Source organism: Artibeus jamaicensis, unplaced genomic scaffold (assembly GCF_021234435.1).
Source record: "Artibeus jamaicensis isolate MK-2021 breed Jamaican fruit bat unplaced genomic scaffold, CSHL_Jam_final contig_402, whole genome shotgun sequence".
NCBI lineage: Eukaryota > Metazoa > Chordata > Mammalia > Chiroptera > Phyllostomidae > Artibeus > Artibeus jamaicensis.
Window position 1 is genome coordinate 3,765,808 of NW_026521818.1, and position 21,274 is coordinate 3,787,081.

Sequence of the window (21,274 nt, forward strand, 5' to 3'; positions counted from 1 at the left end):
AAGTGTATTATATTTTTATGTGATTTTAACAGAATCGATTTCAGCTATAAGACATTATAGCAATGGGAGGTTATTAGCAGGCATTGGAAGGGACCGTTCCTGTTCCTTTGATAACAAACTCTCAGTGTTTGGCTCTGGGTACTTGCCTTACATTTGTTTCACTCACTGTAAATGTGGAAAAGGGTAAATGGTGCCAACCAAAAATTAAGGAACATGGCTCCTGGCACTGGCTGAGAGAGAGCCCAGAACATCTGAACTGGCACCTTGCCTTGTGCAGCTTTAACCCATCGTCAGTTGTCTAATACCACCTCACCACAGTTAGTGTTGGTTTCAGGAGGAAGGATAACATAGTAATTCGCAAATTAATATTTGTACCAAAAAGGGTAAGCTCTCTTACCCTTTTTGTCCGCTCCATGGCTGGGTTTTTTATTTTACAAATACATCATTAAAGACTAACCTAATTTTGAAGAGTTTATTTATTCACATGGTCTGGAGATGTCAATAGAATACTCTTTTAAAACAAATCTGATATGAGTCTCAATGAGTATAATTACAAAGTAATGTACATTTCATTTTTGGAAAATGGGTAACTTTTTTGTATATTAACTGATGTTACAATATCTAAACTTAGACATTGGTCTTTATTTTGTAGTTCAATTATATTACGTTAATGAAAAGCACAGTAAATGTACTCAGTTGCCATCTTGTATCACAAGATAATAGATTTTCATATAATTAAAATATTTCTAACACAGTGTTCTAAAAGGAATGGAAACTTTAAATGGATATTTCTTTCTCAGCCAAATGATGTGTTGGGTTGCCATAATGTTTCATTTGCTGCCTAATATCCCAAAGCAAATGCAGATGGAATAGTTTAAGTGACCATTTCTCCAGACACTAAAAGCACTAATATCTTTGAAATTCATTACTTTATTTATTTTATACATTGTCTAAGCTGACAACCTGGTGAGATTCCAGATGTGTGATTTTCCTATTGTTTTTCAGGTAGACCACTCCCTTCTAGTGGTATATACTCTTTCTCAAATGTTGAGCTAATGCTAAAAACATTATCCCGGGAAAGGATATTAGATATGAAACCTAAAATATGACTGTTACTTTATTATCTCTTTGATTTGAGTGGTTTTAAAGAAGTGCCTAGGTTTTTATTTCTATCAGTGAACAAATGTTGATGTGTTTTAACAAACATGTTTACATGGCACATTTAAGGCACAGGTGCATTGTGTACATCTGACCAATATTCCTCATATGTTTTTTCGATTCTGAGCATCTCAGGGTGCTTATACATGTGACTGCTTCCAGCAAGGAGGCGGATAGCCTGGTGGGCAGGACAAAGCAGGGTCTGCATTGTACAGCAGGCTGTGTTATTAGACCCTGTTTTTAAAATGCCTTTGTGGTGATGGAAATTTCTTAATGAATGAAAGTAAGTGTAGGAGTTAGGAACACATGCCTTCCTTCCACAAGAGCAAGCAGTTCTTTAAGGTCCTGATTAGTGTTACTGTTGTTTTGTTAGGTCTTCATTTTAAAGTTTTGTTACTGTATATGAGAGTCTTAAAATATTCAGAAATAAAGTAATAACTTAAATGCTAAGAAAATTTGCATTATTTTTGAAAGCCTACCCATATTTGATGCAAATGCTGGAAGTGTGAATAGGACTAGTAAAACTGGTGAATTCAACTGAAATAAAAAATCAAATTTTATTTATATTGTTTCTACAAATAAAAAGGTTTTTCTCTATAACCTATCCAATGTATATGAAACTGATAGTGCCTATTCATATTATCAGAATTATAAGAAATGCAGTTATTTAAACAGTGAAGAGCACAAACTATTTTTCTAGGATTAAAAGACAAGCGAAAATTGATTGAATAAAAGTTCTTTAAAAATATTTATTTTATTCTTGACAGAAGGTGAAAAGTAAATGTTAGGTTTTTTCTGTTTGCATTGAAGTATACCATAGAGTATTTTATGTAGAAATCAAACACATGTCTTTAACATTAACCGAAAATATTGCAGTACTACCCATACTTTCCTTTGTAAATTTTATTCCTTTCTAGTTAGTCTGTGTATTCAGAATAACAACCAGACAAACCCTGGACTCGGTAAATTTGTGGAAGAAATGAAAACTTTATGATTGGTGTTTAAGAAGTCATATCACTTTATTCATAGATTACACTATTCTTTAAATTGAATTTTATTTAAAAAGTATTGAAGGCTAGATACTCTTTTTTAAAATAAGATTATTTATTTTTAGGGGGAGGGACAGGGAGGAAGAAAGAGAGAGAAACATCACAATGTGTGGTTGTCTCTCATGCCTCCCCCTAATGGAGACCTGGACTGAAACCCAGGCATGTGCCCTGAGTGGAAATTGAACCAGTGACCTTTAGTTCACAGGCCTGTGCTCCATCCACTGAACCACACCAGCCAGGGCTAGATTTTCTTTTAGGTTATTCATTCGTTAATTCAACAGTTACTGAACCCCTATAATATACTAAAGATTAACAGTGAAGAAAACTGACCACAGACCCCATAAAAAGCAAAAATTTTTGCTCTCATGAAGCTTACATCCTAGTGGACGTAGAAATATGTTAGATATATAAGTAAAACATATAGTATATTAAATGTTATTAAGAAAATAAAGCATAGAGGGGAGAAGATATACTCACTGGCCCAGGAAAGCTTCAGAAGGGTAGAATGTTTGAGTGAAAGCCTTACGAAAGTGAGGGAACAAGCTGTTTGGAGGATGAGCATTGCAGTCTTCATGGGGTTGCAGAAAGGGCAGCATGGATATAGTTAAGAGTGATAGGAAAGTAGTAGGTGAGGTGAGAGAGAGAGGGGTTCAAAATGTACAGAGCTTTGTAGATCTTAGCAACAATCTGTTTCAATTTAAAGAGGCATCTTGCGGTGGTAAACCGGGGGTGTCACGCTCAATTTCACCAGGGGCCACATCAGCCTAACGATTGTCTCCAAATGAATAACTTTAGGACTGTATAAATGTAACTACTCCTTAACTGTTAAGGAGTTGAAATTACATTTGGCCCTTTGAAGGCAACTGGGAGGCCGATGTGGCCCCTGGTGAAAATGAGTTTGACAGCCCTGCCCTAAACTGAACGTTCCAGCTTCTTGCTGTCCTGATCAGCTTTCAAGGGTAAATAACAAGACCAGAGCTTTACATTTATGACAAATATCATGGAAAATGCTAAATAACTTTAGATTCTCCAGGCCTAAGAGACTGTTTTTTGCTGAGTCATGTGGATGAGACTGTATTTTGGCCTTCTCTTCCTTTTCCTTCATCAATTTAAATACACTTTTAAGAATGAAATCATTCTTCTATTTGTTAAATGCTCATTTTATGATGAGCCAAATTAATTACTTCTGAAAAATCCATTATGCATTTTTCTTTCCTCCTTTCTTGACTAATTTTCTGGTCATTTTTAATTTTTCTCTGCTCATTTAAGTATTCTTAATTTCCCTTCCTAGGTTTTCAGATAGTATATAACATAAAACATCTTCACAAATTCACTTTGAGGCACTGTACTTTATATTAAAAATGGTATAGCCTCTTGTCATTGAAAATGTGAAAATATTAGAAACTGTCATTATAACAAGGTTTTTTTGGTATGTGGAACTTTCCTGTTCTGTATTTGCCTTCATTTGTCCTTCTCTGTAAAGCCGAAGTAGACTGTCATTGGTATTTATTTATGAGCATGAATTTCAATTCCAGGAAGAATATGATACAGCTGTGCCTGAAAATAAGAGCCTAATAAACGCATCTAGAAAATGTAACCTTTGCTAGAAAATAGAAATTTGCCTAAAATATTCTGTGTCAAAATGAAAAAACAGTGTCACATTTGACAATATCTGCATTCAAGAGGAAAGGCTTTACATAGCATGCTGAAAGATCAAAGAAGTGACTTTATATAGCATCTTTAATAATTTTGTATCTTTAGAGATTACATATATTAAATATTTTCAGGTTAGCAACTTTTTTTTTTTAAGACATTTTTCTTAATGTTAGTCTGTCTGGTGGTATTGAGACTTTTGTAAAGAGTTTTTTTGATAAAGACTTGCCAATCATTTTGTCTTCTAAGAAGAGATTTTTCTACCAGCCAGTGGTTGAATCTTTGTGCTTTCTACCATGGTGACTAAAATTAAGAAAGAACATTTTCTGTAGTTAACGCCAATCATTTGTTGAATGGGATAAAAGACTCAAATACTTGTCTTTGTGCAATTTTTTTTATCTTTAAGAGCACTTTCTAAAACTATTACAGGGAAAATTTATAATGTTATATCATGAGATTATTTATTTTTAAGAGTCAAGTTTATGGTCTTCCTTTTTTTAAGTGGATTTCTAAATGAATGAGGCTGTAATTCGAAGGAGCTTTATTCTTTTAAAAGTATTTCAACCTGGTCAGCTTTGATAAAAAATAAACCCCCAAATTGGCTATTGTAGTTAAAAATACCTATATTACCCTGTATTTATGTAACTTTGGAACTTAGAAATATACCTGTTTTTTTTTAAGTCTTCCCATTCTTTATAAACCTGTATGACATTTGTATTAATTACTTGATTTGATAAACATTTACTGAGTTTCATAAGTCCATATACATTGGTGAAAAATATATCCATGATCTCTTCTCTCACTGAATTCAGTGTAGCAGGAGAGACATATTTTATACTAATCACAAATAAATTTATTGTAAATTTTGCTGTAAAAATAGTATTGCTTAGAGAAATGGCGAGGGGTAGCACCTAGCTTATTTTAGAGGTCTTAGAAAACAACCCTAGGAGGTGGCATTTGTGTTAGGACCAAAAGATAAAAACAATCTATCTCAGTAAAGGGCTAGGGAGAGGCACGGGGAACAGCAGGTGTGAATGCTGTGGATACAAATTGCTTTTGTATTTGACAAACAAGAGGAGGGTTAGAATGACAGGCGACTGAGCCTGGGAGAAACTGGCATATAATAAGGTTGGAAAGTAGGAGAGATGGAATGATGAAGGGCCTCATATGTCAGGATAGGCAATTTTCTATTATATTCCCAGTATATTTGTGTTTTAGGCAGTGGAGTAAGTTTCGTTGTTTTGTTTTGTTTTTATGTGGTACTTTCAAACAGTGCATAGGAAACACAATGGAAAATCATCCCAGACCCTCATTCCCTTTGCAGTTCTTTTTGGAGGTAGCAGCTCTTACTAGTTTATTGTGGAATTTTGTTGTTTTCTGATTTCGTTTATTTAACTTTAGTTTTATTCTTTCAGAGCTTTTCTTGTGCAAATCAAAACATACATAAATATATATCATTTCTTAACATAACTTACTCTTTCTGTATTTTTAAAATACATTTTTTATTTTTAATTACAGTTGATATAAAATATATTTCACTGTACAGTCCAGTGATTAGACATTTATATAACTTATGATGTAATCACCCCAATAAATCTACTACCTATTTGGTAATAAATACATAGCTATTACAATATTACTGACTATATTTCCTGTGTTGTACTTTACACACCCCCGTAACTATTTTGTAACTACTAATCTGTGCTTCTTACTCCATTCATGTTTTTACCCAGTGCCCCTCATCCACCTCCCTTTGGCAACCATCAAAATGTTCTCTGTACTTAAGTCTGTTTCTGTTTTGTTCATTTATTTCTTTCTTTAGATTGTTCTATATAAGCAAAAACATATGGTATTTTTCTGTCTTATTTCACTCAGCATAGCTCTCTGAGGTTCATCCATGTTGTTGAAAATGGCAGGATTTCATTTTTTTAGAGCGAAGTATTATTGCATTGCACACATGGCCACAGCTTTTTATCCACTTGCCTACTGATGGGCACTTAAGTTGCTTCCATTTCTTGGCTATTGTAAATAATGCTGTAAGGATGTGTATGTCTTTTCAAATTAGTATTTTGCGTTTCTTTGGATAAATACCCAAATTGGAATTGCCGGATCCTTCTTTGTATCTTGTGTAGCCTTTGTTTTAAATTCTATTTTTTTGGTATTAAGTATTGTTAGTTTAGTTTTTTTAAATGTCCATTTTCATGAAATGTATTTTCCATCCCTTTACTTTTAGTCTCTGTGTGTCTTTCAGTCTAAAGTGAGCCTCTTGTAGACTGCATGTATAGGGGACTTATTTTCTTATCCATTCAGCCTTTTGGTATAAACTTTTAATCCATTTGCATTTAAAGTAATTGTTGATACATATATATTTATTGCCATTGTATTACTTATATTTTTGCTAATTTTTATTTTTATTTTTAAAGAAAATCCTTTAACATTTCTTGTAATACTGGCTTGGTGATGATGAACTTATTTATTGTTTTATTGTCTGGGAAGCTGTTTATGTTTTTCAGTTCTAAATGATAGCTTTGCTGGGTATAGTAATCTTGGTTGTAGGTCCTTGCTTTTCAAAATGTTGAATATTTTATGCCAATCCCTTCTGGCCTACAAAGTTTCTGTTGATAAATCAGCTGACAGTTTTATGGGAGTTCCCTAGTAAGTAACTAATTCCTTTTCTATTGCTTCTTTTCTTTGTCTTTAACCTTCAGCATTTTAATTATGATGTGTGTTGGTAATGGTTTCTTTGGGTTTATTTTGTTTGGGACTCTCTGGTTCTTGTATGTCTATATCCTTTGCCAAGTTAGAGCAGTTTTCTGTCATTTTTTCAATTCCTTGCTCTCTCTCTCTTCTCCATCCAATATCCCCATAATGTGAATGTTGGTACACTTCATGTTGTTCCAGAGGCCCCTTAAACTATCCTCATGTTTTGGGATTCTTTTTGCTACTTTTATTAGGTGATTTTGCTACCTTATCTTCCAAATCCATGATTTGATCCACTGTTTTCTAATATGTCAATTTTCACTAGTGTATTATTCATTTCAGTTATTAGATTCTTTATTTTTGACTGGTCCTTTTTTATGTTGTTTTTTAATCTCCCGTTTAATTTTTCCGATTTCTTCCTACCTCATTGAAGTTCTCACTGAGTTAATCTACTCTTCCCCTAAATGCATCGATTATCCTTATGACTGGTATTTTGACATCTGTTTCTGGTAGATTGTTTCCGTTTTGTTTAGTTCTTTTTCTGGAATTTTGTCCTGTTCTTTCATTTGGGACATGTTTCTTTGTCTCCTCATTTTGGCTGCCTCCTTGAATTCATTTCCCTGTATTAGATAGAGCTGCTATATCTCCCAATCTTGGTACAGTGGCCTAATATGGTAGGTGTCCTGTAGGGTCCAGTGCACAGTTTCCCCTGTCACCCAAGTCACTAAAGGTGTGCCCCCCTGTGGGTGCATGCACCCTCCTATTCTGGTTGAGCCTTGTTTGATGTTGGCACAACAATGAGAGGGATTGACCCTCTAGGCTGATTAGCTTGGCTGATACATGTGGTAATGGGACAGCCCATCTGTGTCTCTGCCCAGCCTGCCATTCTGGACATGGCTTTTTCTACATGGCCTTAGTGCTGGGACTTCTGTCCACCTAGACTTCAGGTGGTTCTCAGTGGTGGTTGTTCTGGAGTTTAGTTGTGATTTTGATATGGCCGTAGAGAATATGAGTGCCGTACTTACCTACACTGTCATCTTGACCAGAAGGCCTCTGTGTTTTTTACTCAACAGAGTATTTTAGAGATTTTTTTTACATCAGTATATATAGATTTATTTTACTCTTTTATGAGTAACATAGCATTTGTTTTTGCCCTGCTTGGTAACTGTTTTTCTAGTCATCTGCTACCAAGAGTACTTGAGGAAAAAGTTTTGTGTATCTATGTTTGCTCTTATATGTACCTGAATAGGTACATTATAGGAAAATTTGCAAATACTCCCCAGTCTTCATATCTCTGGATCAACAATTCAGGCAGCATTGTAGCTGAACTCAAAGAGCTTCTTTTCTAGAAAAGAAACTGGCTCCCTGTGAAGCTTGTGCTTCCAGATCATTCACAGTATAATGTGTAAGAAGAGCAAGTACCTGCCAGAGATGAATTTATAAGTGACCAAACCTTATACCTTAGTCGTGGTTATAAGTTCTTTAATTTATTGGAGTGACACTGATTAATAAAATTATATAGGCTTCCAGTGTATAATTCTAGGATATATCATCCATATATCACTAATATTAACACATAACTTAAAAAGAAATGATTATACGTAAATAGAGCTAAGATTAATGAGTTAATGGTTTGTTCTTATTATACATATAATTTTATATCAAATTGAATTTTTATCTGAACCTGCTATTGCTAATGTAACTAAAATCAGTTTTGAAGCATCAAAATTCTACATATATGATTATTTTCTAACCTGTCCTGTGTCTCCTCTGTACATTCCTCTCTCAAATCATTCAGTCTTTCTCTCATCATCTCTCATTTGCCTTTCCTTTGTCTTTCTTAAGGCAAAGGATAATTTCAAAGATTAGATTCTGATTAGTTAAGACCTAAAACAAATTAGTGGAAGAAAATATAGCTATTCCAATAACACCATTGCTTGTCACTTTTCCATTTTTATGCAAGCATGGTATATTATATTACACCTGGCTATAAAAGTGATCCATAAATCAATACCAAATGTATGAAAGTACATAAATTTTTAATATTAGTTTCTAGATAATTTCTTGGCTGAAGAGATCTTAGAAATGCCATTTACTTAGCATTTTTAACATGTATCTGTCTACCACCTAGAAACTAATCGTGGTTGGAATCTAATCAAGTTAGAACTTGCTATAAATATATTTTGTAATAAGGAAGAATATAACCCTTTTTCAGTTTGAAATATTGCTCCCGTTCTACCTGGTATTCTCCACAGTTGCGTGACATATATAATACATTACAAGGATAATAAAGTGCATAAGTTTTAAAAATTATTTTCATAATTATCTTCAGAAAAAAAATGGTGGAAAGACAAGCGGGAGGTATTTCAGAAGGGGCACATAGTCTTTAATACTAGCTTTCAGTTTTTATGAGTATGTAATTTTCCAAAAATTAGTTTTTTCAAATTGGAACCTTTAAAACACCTAACTTTTTACTTTAATTATGTATAGTTATTTTGGGGGGTATTTTTGGGGGGTAAGAATTTACATCATTACATAAGCCAAATGCATGTGAGGCGCAAGGCGCCTCCCCCCCCCCCAAAAAAAAAAGAGGTAGAGAGCAGAGCCAGCAACAAGAAATCAGCCCTGGCTGGTGTAGCTCAGTGGATTGAGTGCGGGCCTGCGAACCAGAGGATCATGGTTCGATTCCCAGTCAGGGCACATGACTGGGTTGTAGGCTGGTTCCCTGCAGGCTATTTCCCAGCAGGGGAAGCACTAGAGGCAACCATACATTGATGTTTCTCTCCCTCTCTCCTTTCCCTCTAAAGATAAATAAATAAAATATTAAAAAAAAAAGAAATCAATAGACTTTAGAAACTAGGCATTCAAAGTTAACTTTTATCATGTAACAGACTCTATTATATGATAAATATAACATTAGCAATATGTGTACGTTAAACTAGAAGAAAACTTTATTGGTATACTCTAATTGAAGCAAATTGTATCCTTTTATTATTTCCCCTTAGTTTCATAGCTTCAGTTTTGAATGATAATCTTAGTGGTAATTCTAAATGGCTGCCTTCTGTCTACTTGCAAATTAGTTGATACATGCAGTTTTATAATTCTGCTGCAACATTGTTCTCAGACTGCAAGGCTGTGGGAAGTTCAGTGTAATAGCAGTAACAATATCAGTGGCAACAGTAACAGTCAGAGTGAATATTTCTTGTTTAACTTTCCACAGTTCTGGGCACTGTGCTAAAACTCCTTGAATCTTCTCCACAACCCTACAAGGTTGTTATTGTTAAGCCAAGGTTATATGTGATGAGTCTGTGGTTCAGAGAAGTTGGTGTTTTGGCCAAGGCCACAGAGCTAGAACCATGAAACAATCTCAAGTGTTCAGATTCCAATTACTTATTGTTAATAAGCCTCTGGGACAAGCCAGCCTTCTTTACCTCCCTTAAATTTGTCTGCCTTTTTTTTTTTTTACATCATATTAGTTTAATATTACCTATCTCTTCTGCCTTTTACACACTGTCCTAAATTGAACTACATTATTTAAAAACAAGGAGGAAACTACATTCTGATTTCAAACTATGTGGATTTGTGACCTAGAACTGCCCCTAACTTCTTCTTGGGAAAGTCACTGAATACTTACAGTATTGCCGGGAGCCTGCAGTGAGGCGATGCCTAGACCGGCACATGTAAACTCTTGTAAACATGCAGGACACTTTCAATATTAAACTCCCCCACCAAAGGTTTTGCTTCTTAGGAAAGGAGGCTTTTTCCTTCCAGTTTTCATTGAAATCACAAGTGTTCGTGGACTAAGTGCTACTTATAAGATATTGCCAAAATAATTAATGTTTGTTGTGTTTTATTATATCAAAATAAGGAATTAATTAGAAAAGTCATCCATCCTAGGCAATTTTAATACCTCTAAAATAGTTTATCCAATATGAGAGATCATCTCTTTAGTATTAACTATTCAACACTATGGAGATACGTCGGATTCATCAGAAGTACCCGTTTTGTACTTTTTAATTCTAAATGCTAAACAACACGGCTTTGTGTTCTAAGCAACAAAGGTGTCAAACTTTCCTGGATCAAATAATTGAAGGTGGAAAGAATGTGAATGTGAACCCGTGTATTAGGATTTCTCTTAGTGTTTTTGAAAAAATAATTTAGACATGGTATTCTAGTACACTTAAGAACATAAACGTAACTTGAAACCTAAAGTTATGTGGAAATTATGTGATCATTTCTTATTTCATAAAAGAAATTCTTCACATATTGGAAAACAGCATTGATATCACTTCAGATGTGTTTTCTTTTTTTCCCCCCAGGGTACCAGAGCAAGTTCACTTCACTTCACCTTTTGAAAAGTATTGTATGTGCCATGCCTTTTATGTCTTTATCCAAATTCTTGATTAAAACATTGGAAGGGAGAGGATTGAGCAATGCACTACTAAGTTATACCTCTGCTCACTTTATTGGAGGTCTTCATCAAATCTTAAATCAAAATTCCACAGCTGTCTTTGTTCCACCTGCAAACCCACTTAACTGTAATTCTATCCAACTTCCACTTCTTCATCTCCATTTAACCAAAGGATTGTAATGGTGGGTCGAAGGGCTTGGCTGAATCTTGTTGCATTATAGTTATGGCATCCCTTTGATCTCCTTTTTTATAGTATGAAAAATCTGGTAAGCTTTTTATACAGTATAATAAGAGACACTCTGCCATTGATCTCTTGCATCCCTGCTTGTCTTAAGGAGCATGCCAAGAATGCAAAGCCCTGACTGATCTTTACCTGGGCCATTCCTCAGGGATGTGTTTGTAGTGAGCAACTTTGAGGGCAGGGTGAGTCTCCCGCTGAGACGGAGAACAGTCCTGCCCACCACCTGCTTCCCCACCCACCAGCATCCTTGCCTGAGAGGCTGCCCACGCTGTGTGCGGGTGTCAGTCTGTGCGGGCTTCACGGCAACGCATGCTGCCGTGCTGTGAACAGTAAAGTTCTTTGTCTCTGACCCATGAAAAATAACAGGTTAACTTATTAGCTTGTTAGTAGGGTAAAAATCCTGGGCCAAAGTATAACACATACAGGACAGTATACAAATTCTAAGTATAGAGCTCAAATTATCAGAAAGTGTTCACACCCACAGTGACCATTTTCCTGACAGGTTAGTTTTGCACTTCTTTTTTGAACTTCATAAATGGAAGTCAAACCTTATATATTCTTTTGATCTGGATTTTTTTCTTTTTTTACTTGGCATTATATTTGTGAGATTTATCCATATTGTGGTTGCAAGAATTCATTCATCTTTATTGATGTATGTTATCCCATTGTATGAGTATACCAGACTTTACTTTTCCATTCTCCAATTTATGGACATTTGTGTTGCTTCCAGTTTGGGGATGCTATTAATAATGTTGTTTTGACTGTTTTTTTTAATATGTCTTTTGGTGCACATGGCTATTGGATATAACTACGTGGAGTTAAAATGTTGGCTTATAGGATATGCACATGTATAGCTTTAGCAGAACATGCCAAAAAGGGTGTCCATGGTGGTTGTACCAACTTACACCCTCACCAAGAGTAGATGAGTCTCAGTTCCATACATTCTGGCCTGCATGAGGGTATGTTCACTATTTTTGACTCTAGCTCTTCTGGTAGCTATGAAGTACCAAGTAAGATATTGTGGTTTTGCTATTTTATGAGTATGTTGAACACATTTGCATGTGCTTATTGACCCTTTGGATATGCTTTTCAAGACAGGGAATTTTTCTTTTTTTAATATTGTGTACTTAATTCTTTTTTAATGATTTTATTTATTCATTTCTAGAGAGAAAGGAAGAGGAGAAAGAGAGGGAGAGAAATATTAGTGTGTGGTTGAGAGGGAGAGAAATATCAGTATGTGGTTGCCACTCATGCAACCCATACCAAGGACCTGGCCCACAACCCAGGCATGTGCCTGACTGGGAATTGAACTGGTGACGCTTTGGTTCACAGCCCGCACTCATTCCACTGAGCTATACCAGCCATGGCTAAACAGAGAATTTTTCAATGGGTATAGAGTTTCAGTCATGCAAGGTGAAAAAGTGCTAGAGATCTGTTATACAGCAATGTACATACAATTACCCAAATTATATTCTACACCTAAAATTCTTAACAATTTAACAATTAAGAGGATGGTTTATGATATGTCTTTTACCACAGCTTCATAAAAAGTACAAAAGGAGACTCCTATTTATTCTGATTTTTCCTTCATACTGACATCCCCAATTCTTTGCTACAGTGTGTTCTTTAAAAGCATATTTAAAATAATATTTTTATAATTTGATAGGAAGATTCTTAATTGGTGAATACATTTCTGAACAAAACCATTGCATAACTTAATTTTTATGACAGATGTATAAATATGAAGATATGCATATACATTTCTAATTAATTTAAATAATAAGATTATGTAATAGTTCTTACAAAAGTCATTTATATAATTGATTTCAGGACCTTTATTTAATGTCCCAGAAATATCTAGCTTATAATTAATTCAACTTTTTAAAATATTGCTGTTATGCCCTGGCTAGTGTAGCTCAGTGGATTGAGCACGGGCCTGTGAACCAAAGGATTGTGGTTCGATTCCCAGTCAGGGCACATGCCTGGGTTGCAGGCCAGTTCCCAGCAGGGGACACAAGAGGCAACCATACATTGATGTTTCTCTCCCTCTCTCCTTCCCTTCCTCTCTAAAGATAAATAAATAAAATCTTTAAAAAAAAAAGGTTCTTCCGGAGAACTTAAATAAATAAAATATTGCTGTTATATATTTCTCATTAAGTTTAAATATACTTTTGGATGTGTCTTTTTATCCCACGTCTTTTCAAAATCTATCTCTGGAAGCTTGAATTGGTGCCTTCTTTTTATCTCTGCAGGTTTTTCTGCAGCAGAGAAAGGCATCAAAATAGCATTTCATTGATTTTTTTTCTATTTAAAAAAGGCTATTGTAGCATCTAAGTGTTTGAAGGGTGTTCCAGAGGACGTTAGAGCCAACATCTTCTACACCTGATTTTCTTCCCCATTCTTGTCTTTACACTTTAAATCAAAGGCAGCTCTGAGAGGCGTAGGAAGGAATTCACGAAGTAGAAAAGGGAGTAGTTTGGCAGGAAAGCAGGGAGAGACAGGCAGTGGCATTTCTTTGCATTGGTGGCAGACAGTGGGCTGTGGATGGGGAGGGTAGTAGAGGACTCATGATCTTACTATGTGTGTGCTTTTGTGTGTAAGTATGTATGTCAGCCTTAAGACATAAAATTCATTGGTGAATCTACATTTTCAGCTTTCTTTTTGAGCATTAAATAAGCACTGTTGACACCTGGTGGAAAAAAAAGAAACACACACACAGTGAAAAGTAAAATCTTAGATGAAAAAAGATAAAGCAATCCTAAGAATTATTTACGTGAAAGGATTACAGCTATATGAAATACTGACTGACACCCTAAAACAGGAGTTGTCAAGCCTCCTGTAAACATCCAGGTGGTAAAATATTTTGGCTGTGAAGGCCGTTTAGTCTCTAGCTCTGTCATTCTAACCTGAAAGCATCCACTGAACGAGTGTGGTGGTTTTCCGAGAAAACTTTGTTTACAAAAAACAGGCAGTGGTTGGTTTTGGCCTCCAGGCCATAGTTCACAGACACTTGCCTTAGCATTTCAATAATATCACCAAAATCACCACCTTAAAAATGTTACGTAAATTTATTTCTCTCCTACATAATATGAAAAAACATTATTTCCACAGTAATTTCTAGTATTGACATTCTGAGAATTTGTGAAAACAGACTCTGGAATCTGTAGTGGCAATTCACATAATGTCTAGCAAGGTTTTATGTATATATAAAAATATACAAAATTTTATATGTGTATAAAATCTGGTGCCCTTTCAACCAGCAAGTTAAAAGTACTGTGAAATGCGCTCCTATTTCAGAGAGCTGTTATCATAATTGCTACCAAGCTATGTTCTCAAAAATCATCTGCAAGGAGAAATGCAAAAAGTTCCTGCTGTTCTGCAGTGTTAGTAGAACATGGCTATTAAGGAACCTCATCTGAAAAGACTAATGTCATGTATTAACCCACACACTCAGCTCTGCATCTGGCCTGGCTGAATTTCACTACTTAGGGAGCAAGCTGTTTCAGTGCTTTTTTTAAAAGAAGAAAATGGAATCAGAAAAGCGTGTACATTGTTGAAGTCATTTTCAGTTTTTTAGAGTTTCATCTTCCTCATCTTTCCTCACAAGCTGATCCATTTTTAGCTTTCTATTGAGTCTTTCCAAGTCTTATCTTCGCTGTTTCTTTGGATAGTTCTTAGTATAAACCCTCATCACCTCATTAGATGTCTTGCTTAATCTCTTCTGTGTACTCCAGGTCTCCTAAGTATTTGCATTGATTCTTCTTCAAGAATGGTTTTGACTTAATCTCCTGCTGTATAAAGTCTATTCTGTGTTTCATGGAGTACAAATTGAATCAGCTTCTGTTGTTTATCATTGTATAGAGTTTGTCTCTGTTTTTGATGGGCTGATAGCCTCAACTCTCATTAGTACAAGTTCAAGAGCAAATGTTTATTTTTTAGAGAAGAACCTAAATAATGGCATAAGTGAAGCCCCCAAATAGCTCTGTACAATTTATTACTTGCTTTGGTTGTAATCCTATTTTAAATGTATAAATGAACACAAATAAACTAAACTTATCAGGAACAAATTTATAACCTAAAACACACGGGACATGAATTATACTTTTATATATCATGGGGGACTAGTATCTGTTTAATAAACTTGGAAGTTGTTTGAAGATAAGTTAATATTCTTATGTGATTTAATGACAAGAAATCATTAGTGGTACTGTCCCAGTGATCTCTTTTCTTCAATGACTAATTGATAAATTAATATTCTTGTTTACATAATTTCACCAAGTTCGTTTAATGAGATTAGTTTCTCAGAGTCCCATCAATACTGAACAACACAAAAGACTGAATTTCCATAGCATGGGGTAAGACATCTTCAAGGGCTATTGAGAGTAATAGCTTCTATTCTCTTGTTTCTTACTTGTTCCAGACATTTAACATGTATATATTACCTTTTTTAATTCTCCAAATGATCTTCTGATATAAATATTATTTTATCCATTAGGGATCCTTGAGTTGCTAGTGCAGAAAATATATAAAGAATTATAGATTTCCTTAGTTTACTTAACTGAAAAATCTAGAAGGAAGTTACTCTTGAGGCATTGTTTGACCCAGTGGCTCCAGCGTGTCACCCAAAACTCTTCTCTTTCCTTCTCTCCTTTCTGCTTTCCTTGGCAATAGTTTCATTTGAAGGCTGCCAGTCTTCGCCGTATGGCATGTTCCACACTTTCAGTTGCGGAGCATGCTTATTTCTTGGTACTTCTCTCAAAAAAAAAAACCAATTTCTTTCACTTCTTAAGTACCTTCTTGTAGTGTCTTAGTAACCTGAGTTAAGTCGTGTACTGTCCTTCAACCAGTCACTTGCTCAGAGGAGTGAATGTCATTGATTAGGCCAGTCTAGGACTACCCTTATTGTTGGGGGTGAGGTTAATGCTCTCCAAAAATGGGAGAAGGCGAGTCTCCTGAAAGAAATTGAGGTGAATGAGGGAAAATAAATGTATGGCAAACACCCAGTCCCTACTGCAGTTCTTCCTCATTTTGTATAGCAAATAACTTCAAGTTGAAGTAGTATTTATTGGGTATATTATGTGCTCAGCACATGCTTAGTTCTTTAGATACAATGAGTCTTCAAAGCCATCTTGAGAAATAAATGGAATTAATTTTTGTTTTAAAGAAGTTCAGAAAGATGAAATAACTTACCCAAGTCCATATAACTAACCAGACTAGGTCAGTCTTATTTCAATATCTATGCTCTTTTTCACTATGCCACGTTCTGCCTAGTAAACCAAAGTTGGCCATAAAAACATATCAAGCATTGTCCTAGAAATTCATCACTGGTGAAGAATGCTAGAAAATGATCCTTCCTGTCTTGGTTTGATATGTAGTCTACTCATACTGAGAAAAAGCCTTGTTAATACAGAGTTACAAAAGGGAAGTGATCTTGTTTTGTCCTTTTTGTACACCAAGATTCCTAATTGGAATTGGAATTCTTAATCACATGGTAAGTGCTGAAATTACAATATTGAACAACACAGGTACAATTCTCTTCACAGGGACTACTCTGGGGCAGGGATGGGAGTATAAGGAGGACTGTAGGAAAGAATGAATTTAAAAAGAGCAGGAGGCAGATGGAAAACTGCTGAATATGAGCCAACTTGGGGAAGAAATAAATAATATTAGGAAATGACAGAACATGGGGGTTGTCCTGTGCTACTTTAAATTAAATTCCAGTAAAGATGTTTTTGCTTGAAAGTTATTCCACAGCATCAACAAAATGCTATGTGGTTTCAAGACCAGAAGGGTGCACTTTCTCTAGAAAAGGCCAACATATATCTAACACAGGCGTGTCAAACTCATTTTCATGGAGATGGGATGGGGGCTCATCAGCCTCACAGTTGCCTTCAAAGGGCCGAATGTAGTTTTTGGACTATGCAAATGTAACTACTGTATTTTTGGACTATAAGACGCACCTTTACCCCACCCCACCCCCGATTTGGCAGGAATAATGGTTATTAATGCTGCTGTTGAGTTTTATTGACATTTACATTGGTGAACTATTGTTATTTATGTTATTAAATATCTTACCACATTTTTTTCTTCAAATTTTTTTTTCTATTTTCCTCTTTTAAAACCTACATGTGTCTTATGGTCCAAAAATATGGGTATTTCTCAGCTAGGGGCAAAGAGCTTTATGCTATCACTGGGTAGAAACAAGGTGCCAAGCCAGATTAGGCCTGCGGGCCTTGTATTTCCTACCTGCGATCTAAGAAGCATTAATACATGTATAGGGATATTAGTCCAAGTAATAACTTGAACTGAATACTGATTTTAAATCCATTTTAATAGACATTTTTGTTACCTATTTGAGAAATTAGTGGCTAATTTTGTGGATTACTGTTGCATCTGTGTGTTTTGTTCAGAAAATAAAGTTAAACTTGATAGAAACTATTTCAGTAATCTTCCTAGTAATTTAATACATTTCATATTCTCCTTAAAAAGAAACAGAAAAAGATGAACTGTCAGACACTGTTAAAATTATTTTTAAGCATAAGGCTGGTTGATTTTTTAAGTGGCCCATGTAAAATTGTGTAACCCTTGATTTGTGAATAAAAAGAATATTATAAGAAGAATCTGGCTGGTTCTCATTTTCTGAGTACTCTCATTAAAGAAAAAGCCATTTAGTCTGTACATCTAGAGTTGTTCTATTTTAGGAAACCTACAGCCATGGTGAATAGGGTAAGAAAAGTTTACGAAATGCCAATTAAAATGCTAATTTCTCTTGCAAAAATCTGGCTTAAAATCTGAAGGCCTAATATAGAAGAGAAAGTGAGGATTATTTTTAGAGGAACTTTATTCTACTATACTTTTAAAAGTATTCTAACTTTTTAAATAAATTTAAATTAAATTTATCGGGGTGACATTGGTTAATACAATTGTTTCGTGTGCATGATTCTATAGTAATCATGTGTATATTGCCTTGTGTGTTACCACCCAGAGTCAAACCTTCTGTCTCAGTACATCTGGGAACTTTACCCTCTACCCCTCCCACCCAGCCTCTTCCTACCGGTAACCACAGGACTGTCATCTGTGTCAATGAACCTGTGCTTGTTAGTCTTGTTCGTTTTTTTTAATTTCACTTTTATATCCTACAGGGGAGTGAAATCATATGGTTCTTGACTTTTTCTGTCTTATTTCACTTAGAACAAACTTCTTTTTTTAATGCCATACAGTATACACTAACAAGAGAAAAAGAAACCATAGCCTTCAATGCTGCATGAACAATGAATGCATAGGTTACGGCTATGCTGTGCAATGTGTGGTAATCGCTGGCCGTGTGTAGCTCCTGAGCTTTGAGATGTAGATAATGCATCTTAAAAACCTGAATTTTGAATTGTATTTGATTTTAAATGTTTTAAGGATTTATGCATTATCCAAATATTGGGAAATATTAAGCATTTGGAACAATGTATATATATGAATCTAAATATGTATATATATGAATCTAAATTTTATGAAATCTAAATACAGATAAAATATTTCAGGTAAAAATTGCATAAAAATTGAGATGTCCTCTAAGTGTTAAACATATTGTAAAGACTTAGGATGTTAACAGGGAAAATATCTCCACTAAAATTTTTATGGTATATATGTCGGTAAGTAACATTTTGGATCCATTAGCTAAAGAAAAATATATTATTAAAACAAATTGCGCCTTTTTGTTGTTACTTTTAAAATGCAACTATCAGTAAATTTAAATTACTATGTGGCTTGTGTTACATTTCTTTTGGACCATGCTGGTTTAAGGTGTTTCTCTGCATCACTGAATCCATTTTATACACAAAAGTGCAACCTAAAATCTTAGCAAAATCATAGCTCCCCCCACTTTCTGGCTTTATTGTCAGTGATGGTATTGTTAATAATCTCTTTCTTTTTCAGCAATTACTGAATTTGATAACTTATTCAATATCATTTACTTTTTTATTTAATTCATAGTAAGTACAGTCTTTAATTTGGTATTAGAGACAAACTTGGTTACAAAATTTTAGTCAAGCAAATTGGTGAGAAATTCTATGACTTTGAATATTTCATGTTAGCTAATAGGGTATGAGGTACTTAAAGTACTTAAAATGTACTCAGGAAAATTAATAGTGTCTGTTTTGTAATAAGACGTGTTCTTCTCATATGTTCTTTTATCCCCACCTCAAACAAAATGGACAAAAAGCATGGCCAAGCATGGACTGCTTTTTGTTCTGTGAGGAATCCATAATAGGCAATAAATGTGAATTTCATCATGATTTTGTCTCATTGTTCATCTGTCACTTCTTCTAGGAGGTGATTTCCTTTCCTATCTAAGAAGAAAGAAAGATGAAATAAAAACCAAACAACTGGTGAAATTTGCATTAGATGCTGCCTCCGGTATGTCATATCTTGAGAGTAAAAACTGTATACACAGGTAAGAAGAACATTTTTAAGACATTTTCCCATTCTATTACTAGAATTCAGGAAAATCATGTATTTGCTATAGTACAGCAGTACATTTCCATTACAAAACTTACATTTTCATCTTGGTTTTTATATTGTGTATGAAAGCATTATTTGATAGTTGTTTATACAGGGGTGGACAAAAGTAAATTTATTTTTTTCCATATGGAAAAAATACCATAATTAATAAATAATAATACAAGAATAAACTCTTTGTTTTATGTACTCACAACTGCAAACCTAATTTTGCCCCACCCTGTATAGTTTACAGAAACATTTGTTTTCTATCTTACCTGAGGGTAGCACAGCTAAGTAGGCAATGACTTACCTACTAATTAAAACTTGCTTTGTTATAATCATGAGTAACACAGTGGTAAGATGTATCACAAGTTAGTCATGTAAGCAGCTGCTGTCTCAAAGCCAAGTCAAACTGTATCATGTGTTCCTTATTCGCATTTTTCAAAGAAATTACTTATAAAATCATGGAAAAGCATAATAGTAAAACAACAATTCATGACAGTGAATGTGACCAAGGGTAAAAGATTTTAGGGTAATAGTTATTTTAGAGGAAATTTTAGAAAACTTTTTCTAATTACATTACAACCAGTGACTTATTCTCAGTGTTTTACAGATTATGTTTATATATAATTGCTTGTGGCTGGAAATGTTCTTTATTGCCGAATGTTAGTACCAGTTAAGAGCTCTTGCAGAATTCATGCCAGCCTTAAATATGACTCTCTACATAAGCAAAATGAAGTGAGTGAGTAAGCTTTTGTTTGTTGGAAACAGCACATAGTACTGTTTAATACTGTGGATAATACTGTGGAGCAGGGTTCACTGTCAGATTGACCTGTTATAGACTTCATCTAAGCTTCTTTAGTGATTGAGGTATAGTTTCTCTAATGTGTTTTATTATTCAGCCTTCGACTTAACATTATATAGTATGTATAATTACAGCAGAATACAGTTACCTTCCCATGATATACACATTTATTTTATTTTAGTGGATATTTTTTACTTAATTCTTTTTCCATGCACATTTTACTTAGTGATCATTTTTATCCTAACACTAAAATTATGGCTTATGTTTCAAATGTGGTTCAACGATTACATATATACTTTAAAATGTTTCAATAGGGAAACTATTTTTCTGGAAATTAAGACACCTAAAACTAAGCCACTCTCATTGTATCTATGTTTGACTTTCTATAGAGATCAACAATACATTATAAATAAGCTAAAAATGTCATTCTAGTATCTCACCTGTAATGGACCTAATAAAAAACAAACAACAACAAAATAAACCAGAGACATTGAAATTAAGAACAAACAGTGACCAGAGGGGAGCAGGGAGGGGATAAAAGGGGAAAGAAGGGAAAGAGTCATCAGTGAACGTGTATAAAGGACCTGTGGACAAAGCCAAAGTGGGGTAGAATTGAGGGTGGGGTGGGGGGAAATGGTGGTGGGAAAAGGGAGACAATTGTCTTTGAATATTAATAAAAAATGATTTAAAAAAGACTTAAAAGCATTTGATTCATGGCAAAAATTGCATTATTTATTAGATGAAAATGGTTTTTGCTAAAAGTATCA

At 34.6% G+C, this 21,274-nt stretch overlaps 1 protein-coding gene across 5 annotated transcripts in view; it reads left to right on the plus strand.

The window, feature by feature from the left end:
* FER (FER tyrosine kinase) overlaps positions 1-21,274 on the plus strand; it is a 411,880-nt gene that overhangs the window by 287,355 nt on the left and 103,251 nt on the right. For all 5 annotated transcript variants that reach the window (XM_037138612.2, XM_037138614.2, XM_037138615.2 and 2 more), the window contains one exon: positions 19,532-19,655. In XM_037138612.2, coding sequence (XP_036994507.1) covers positions 19,532-19,655 — 124 coding nt within the window. The remainder of the gene's footprint in view (positions 1-19,531; positions 19,656-21,274) is intronic.